Here is a 7,012-nt window from a genome sequence, read left to right as displayed (position 1 = left end):
TGTATTAGCATTACAGCCCCGGCTTGATTTCCGTTTGCGAAAATATGCAATGCAAAGGCTACTGCAATCTAATAAGCTTTTATTATCTCTAAGTGCATGCTACCGGCTACAAAACAGTGAGGTTTATAAAAGTATTGGTCACACAAGTCATCGGCTTGCACTATCAGCGCATTCTGTTTCATTGTATTTATCGTAAACAGCATGTCGTTGCGCACAGAATACATTGAACACGAACAGGCAGCACTCCGGAATGCTGCTCACGTTCTCCTTTCTGACCCAGAGTTCGCACCCTGCAAAAGAAAAAAAGCATATAAAAATTTACACGATCCCAGAAATGTGCGTCAGAAGCATTTCTACGCAAACATAAGTATTAGCAATGAGTCTAGACTTTCTAAAACTTTTTTCTCGATTACCATACGTCTGCAATGGGTAATGATGTATTTATATGAACATATTTATACCAAGATGAAAACAACGTAGTATGTCCCATTTTATGCTGATTACTCTTTTCTCTCTTTTTTTATCTATTCTTTCTCAATATTTGTCTCTAGCATTTTTCCATTACTCAGATATTTGAAGCTCAGTCATCTGTTTCCCCAAAGCAGCATATTTTTTTCTCATATATTAAAGAGCACTGTTTATCTTTGGGTGGGCACTTTCAACGTCAGCCTGAAAACACGCACTTGAACTGGAAATATTTATAAATAAATTCGCGTTTTAAGAAAAAGTAAACGCCCTATCGGTCCATACCATTGCTTTGATAAGGCACGTAGAAAACATCGCACACTTCTCCATCAGTAAAGATAAGTTGGTCTGTGAAGTTTCCTGCGGATGAAATAATACAAATGTACAATATTATGGTAAGTAAAGTGGTGTATATTTCCAAAACACGCCAAATAAACAGGCAATTCTTTACCTTAAATAAATCTCATCAGGCCCCTACCATTTGAGGTTTACATGCAAAAAAATGTAAAAATGTTTGAAGCACCTAGAGCGGTATCTAAGAGTAGTTTAATGTCCTTGCTTTTAAAAGTCTGATTTCCCTTCTTGAAATATCCTATACCGATACCGTGAAGGAGATGAAAGGACATATAGTTCCGCGCACATCAATCTAACACGATTTAAGAAAAAATGCGTATTCTTTTTGTGCGAATTATACACGCACAATATGTTACCGATAGGTGCAATAAGACGAATCAGAAGCTAGCACTCCCAATGTAATTTTCACGGGTGAAAGTTAAGAGATAATTCTGCTGCTGTTCTACGGAAAATTTGCACGTACTTACCAGCAACTAGGTAATGAATTGCGTTTTTTGTCGTGCTGTAGCCTTCGGTGGATACGGCCTGCACTGTTTCTGTTACATTGAAACTGCGAATAACAAATATAATGCAGATATTTGCATGGTGGAAGAAGAGCGACTCAATAGTGCATGGTGCAAAATAGTCAAAAGGTACATTATTGCAATAGCACATATATGGACTCCCCAAGCGAAATTTATTCAGTCGTCGTCGGCATCGGCGCGAGGTTTCGCATATATTTAAGTACATGTATGTTATATGCCACTGCCTGCTATAATACATGCGCTGTGTGCGTGTTATATTGCCCCACCATTCCATCACTAAGCTGCTCATACCAGGTGTTACAGTCTTGTCAACACCATTTCTCAAAATTTGAGAATGGTAGCTCACAAACAAATATCATGAACCAATACACCGACAGCGCATGCCATTGATCTAAAACCTTCCCAGAGTTTAGTATATAAAGTGCACAACAATAACTGAGCTCAACGAATCAAATGATGTATATTCATTGGCGCGGCTGTACAATACCTCGGGGTTCGACCTTCGAATAAGGTTTAAATCATATCCGATAGGGAAAAGTGATTGTAAATTTGCAAAGAAAGGTGCAGGCTGTTATTAATGAACTTGAATGAATTTGTCGGAAGCCTTTATACAAACAGAGGGCCCCTAGCACAACTGCACGTTCTGACTTAGCTCACGTTTAATTCACACTGCCAACACAGTTACGAGTTTTACGCTTGTGTTCCTACACAATACTACCGCAATCATTGCTTCGCCCGTATAGAGAAATGGTGTTATCCTGTGAACGCAATTGCGAACTCGCATGAAATTGCGCTCCATAAGACAAAACAAAGCATCATATGCTAACTGTAAGCGTTCATCATGCTAACAGGTTGACAAATTTTAAATTTTGCATGATCACATTTTTAGCACTGGGGTGATATGTAAATAATTGGCGCACTACTAGTCTAAGGTTCTTGAAGACTATACGTAGTCGAAGAGGTTAAACTTACTAAGAGCAGATTCCTAGTCGGTTTCATATTGGCCGCGTGTCAAAACGAAAATTTGTATTGCAGGGGCAGCTTTTGCCGAGGTCTCCTGCTGAAATCGGTCCCACGATAATTACTTCTACGCCAGAGTTGGCTCAACACAGCCCAGCACGCATACAATCTATCGGTGTGCAGGTATCTTCATATGTAACAGTCCGGCAGTTTTGAAAGTTGCCAGCTCTGTTTTCTATGGAATTACTTGACGTCACAACAAACGCCGATTGCATGCCTTCACTACAAAATATTTGCGCATTTTCTGCGTCATTCAACAACGAAGCCAAATAGATTGTTTGAGTCAAAATCTCTAATGTGTTTACGTTTACGTTCAGTAGAAATACAACGTAATTTGCTGGAAATTATCTAGTTTCCTTTAAGACACTCTTAGGCTTACATGAGAGGCGTCGTTAGCGATAAAGCTAACCGAGCAAGCAACAAAACTCTTTCTTAGTTTAGATTGAAATTTTGTTGAAAATATATTGGGATTCAGGATTGAAATTCTCGATTGAATGATATCCTGATGTATGATGATGATCACGCGCACCATAAGACCACCGGGAGCTGCCCATAGCTAAGCTGGCTTTTTGCCGAAGCAAGGCATGGAGTTGGTATCTTTCTTCTCCATACCACAGAAATATATGAATTCCGCGGGATACTGGCCAAAATTATAATGTTAGAAATTACATCCGTCTGCCGGAGGCTATGCCCGCCATAGTGTGTCTCGCATGTATTTCTTCAAAGAGATTGCACAACGCAAAACTAATGACTGGGTTTGTGCGCAACCAGCGTTCTTTACATTTTAGAGACTGACTTCGGGAAAAGGTTTACAAAATTGTCCGAAACTGCTTTAGCTTTCACTATAAATAAGGGGGGACATTCAATATTCTGACGTATAACATTGCGGCTCATATGGGTGGGTTTAGGTGTTTAGAAGGAGGGGGTGCTTGTAACTGCTATATACAGTTAATGAGTGAGACGAATCAAATATTTATTAGCGTTTGCGCTTTTTATTTAAAACGTCGAGCCTTATAAAACGCTGTTATCTGGTAATATGTTACTTCAATGTGCATAATAGACCAGAGAAACTATATTACAGCTTTTTCAAAGTTTGTGCTGAGCGTATCGCTCATATAATATTTTTCTAGCTTTACCAACACTATTTTGTATGTGCTTACTTCCGAAACCTTAGGAACCAATCACTTCAAATATATTTCAACGGTTAAATTACATGTCCGTATTCGATATTGTAGCCCATTCAAACGCATAATATCTCTTGAAATCTGCATGTCTTTGAGTTTCAAAAGCCACATTATAGCTGAGGTCATTTCAAGACCTATGCAGTGACGCCTTACGAAGTTTACAGGATATAAACAACTTGTTGTTTTGAAATGCAGAATAATAAATGTAAACGGAAAGAAATCATGGCCAAGTTGCTGCCAGGTTTATACAGAATTAACATTCTCGGCAAGGCAATTGCGATAATTCACCATTTAAGCCGCTCCGCCGTCATCCTTCTCTAGACTTTTTGGTGTATTGCTATCTGCATAAAATCATCTCTGACATTTGAAACAGCGCCCCTCACGGACAAGGCATAGGATGTGGAAACAACATTTTTGCTAAAGGTATAACGTAGTAGAATAGCTTTGGAGTAGACATTCTCTTATGTAACTTTAGGGTGTCAAGACTATATCCAAGGCCAATAATATCAGATGAGTAGGAATTATAAAGGGATCTGAGGTGCTCAATCTTATGGTAGTCAAAAGGGTTCGCGAACTTGAATGTTCGAGAATATATAACGTACTGGAGGGACTGATAGTGCCACGGTTGGCTAAATGGTTAATGGTTACTTTTAATTCCACCTTATTATTTGAGCGTTGACATACAAATACAGAAATATTTCTTCCAATGTTTCCTTGTTGTTATTACCGGTTTTGTTCCGAAGCGTGACGAACAAGAACACAAGCACCTGAAATCCGCGCAGAACGTAGCACATATTTGCTGCTGTAAGAATATTTCATTGAGAATACATTAAAACTGTTTCTCTTCAGAGGGAGAAAGCTTATCTGTCATGACGGCCGTGCCCTGATACAATACCACCTGTGTATGGATTAGTAAAGTATTTCTCTCACATTTAAGACATAAGATTTACAGAGCTTAAGGCGCGCCGTAGTCTTCCAGAGCATTTCTCGTCTTCCATCATCATTGAAAGTAGCACTTGTTTAGAGCCTTGGTCGTCATCAGAACTTTGCAAGATCTGTAACGTTTTCGCTAAGTTATGATTTAGCATTAGCTGCAATGCGATAACTTCAGTGATATTTGACGAAGATAGCGTGGTACCTAGCTTTGACAGACTCTGCAATGGGGCCTCGTTTTCTTTTATCTTTAAGTCTACGTGTGCCGTATTCTAAAAGAACAATGCATCTTTGAGATCAGTTGTTCTTGCTGAACGGCCAGATAAGTAATATTCTGAATATTCTTAAAAGTAGCCTACTAAATGGGAGGACCTCAGATGTGGTACTAAATACTGATTTTGAAGGCATAGTTCAGGACATGACTCGACTTAAACATTTTCTGGGCAGACACCTTGCCAAGTCTCCTTTAGCAATAAATATTGCAGAGAAAATAACCATTGTACACATGATAAGCAAGACATCTATATAGGATGGCAGATGACGCCAAACACTGTTTTAATTAGACTTTAAAGCTAAGTAAGTAACTCCTTCACAATTCAGGCTATTCTAGTGAAATGTTTAGATACTCACTATTCTGAACCATGGCTAGACGCATTTCTGAACGTGAAAACAGATGTAACTGTTTTAGCTGTCTCATTCTTATTTGTTTCTTTCACGCTCAGGCACTTGAATTGTTGACCCCAGGATCCTGTGTCATTTTCGTATGTTGCCTTGGCGAGTACATACGTCACGTTCTCTGCTTGTCCAATGCTCTGAAAAGCGTAGTAACAGCACAAAAGGTCAGTTGAAATTAAATACCTGTATCTTGCTTAAAATTTTTGCAAAAATAGTTACTGCGGGCTGCTAAATCATTTTGCATTACTTACAAACTATTTCATGCTCGAGTATCTTTCCGCGTATCCGTATAGTTTTCTAAGACCTTTTGAATACATATTAGGCATCGATACTTTATTGCTACTCTACCACATAATATTGCACTTTCTGCATTTTTAGTACCGACTTGTCAGCATCGAAGCAGACATTTCCTAGAAAACAAATAAGTTCTACCAGGCATTATGGCTTAGAGAGCTGAAACATGGCCAATTTCCTCATTTCAGAAATTTTCCCTGATACAGAAATCCCTATTACGTGAAATGCCTCCGTAAAGCAGTTTCGATACCATTTCATTTATCAGCACGCTCTAGTTTAAGCGGAAATTCTAGCACTAAAACTTGTATAACGACTCTCAACTAAAATGCACATAACTTTTGCTGAAAACTGTTAACAATCGATTTCCAACACGAGTTTTTTAAGTGATAGCACTGTGACAGCGCTTGCGTAACGTTTTCAAAAAACTCTTCAAAAGCATCATTTAATAATTTCCTGGTGCTATTTGAAACGCGTGGTGAGAACCGAGAATGAATCTGCAAAAAAGGCCGGAAAATGGTAATAGGAAGAACTAGGGTTTTGTATCTGGAATGTATTTTTCACGCCCGCATACTACTGCCAAAATGTAGTCGCCTTTAGTATGTTTTGCCGAATAAAGCGAAACCACTTACTTTCCAGGCATCTTGATAACCTCCAACCAAACTTTCATTCTGCCAAAGAAGCTTCTGACCCGGCACTGATTCTTTGCCGTCACTTGCAGCCATGGCTGCGCCAAAGAGAGAAAGCAAGAGTGCTACCTTCATCATCAATTCGCTGCAAAGGCAGATCTAGCGAACAAAGCAATCCTGCCTCCAATTTATATGTGAGGTGCTTGAGGGGTAAAAAACTTAAGCAGCCATGAACGGCGTCACTGCATGCGTCAACAAATGTATCCTGATATTTGACACATTCATACCAGCTGCAACCTTGGAACAAAAGTTCAATGATCAAGGAAGTTTTAAGCGTGGATGTTTCTAGTTACAAATTCTTCTGAATTACGCACATGCCGCTCTCAGTTCGTTCGAGGAGCATTACTGGGAAAACAATTGACGTAGGACACAGCGTAAAAGTTAGTCCTTGTATCAGTTACCTTAGTACGTATCACTACAAACAATTCTGTGAAAATTAACTGTGGTAAATGCATTATAAGCCGACGTTTTAAGCAAAAGCTATCTTAGTTTTGATAACTTACCGTATTTTTCACCATGTAAACTTTTTGCTCAACTTAGCGGCTGTGGAGCCCACCTGTTGAGGACAAAATCCCGGTTCCAGCTCCAAGTCGAGCGTCCGCATTGCGATGTGGGCGAAAGAGAAAAACACGCACGCGACCCGTGCATGTCAATGGAGATGCAAGCTCAGAAACTGATGTGGCCGAAAATGTGTCAAAGGCTACGCTTCAGCCTTTACCATGGGGTGTGCGTCGCAGTATAGCCAGAATCCGAGAAACCTCATTTCATCAGACTTGCAAAAGAATGAAAGACATTAAGCTTTTTCAAAAATTTGAAGAATCTGCCTTAGCAAGATGAGGCCATGATTAAAAAATCGAAGAGTATTTTGAGTTGGTAG

The 7,012-nt window shown here is 39.4% G+C and overlaps 1 protein-coding gene across 1 annotated transcript; it reads right to left on the bottom strand.

Moving 5' to 3' along the window:
- Positions 1 to 62: 62 nt before the first annotated feature.
- On the bottom strand, positions 63 to 6,233 carry LOC126543560 (male-specific histamine-binding salivary protein-like). The gene is made up of 5 exons (XM_050190671.3): positions 6,079 to 6,233; positions 5,111 to 5,292; positions 1,287 to 1,369; positions 751 to 825; positions 63 to 290 (listed from the first exon to the last, which is right to left on the bottom strand). Exons 1-5 carry the CDS (start codon positions 6,211 to 6,213, stop codon positions 148 to 150), a joined length of 618 nt encoding a protein of 205 aa, XP_050046628.2. The 5' UTR covers positions 6,214 to 6,233; the 3' UTR covers positions 63 to 147.
- Between the last annotated feature and the right edge of the window lie 779 nt (positions 6,234 to 7,012).

This window comes from Dermacentor andersoni, chromosome 10 (assembly GCF_023375885.2).
Source record: "Dermacentor andersoni chromosome 10, qqDerAnde1_hic_scaffold, whole genome shotgun sequence".
NCBI classification, from domain to species: domain Eukaryota; kingdom Metazoa; phylum Arthropoda; class Arachnida; order Ixodida; family Ixodidae; genus Dermacentor; species Dermacentor andersoni.
Note: the sequence above shows the minus strand (reverse complement) of the source record. Positions and strands in the feature narration are given on the sequence as shown.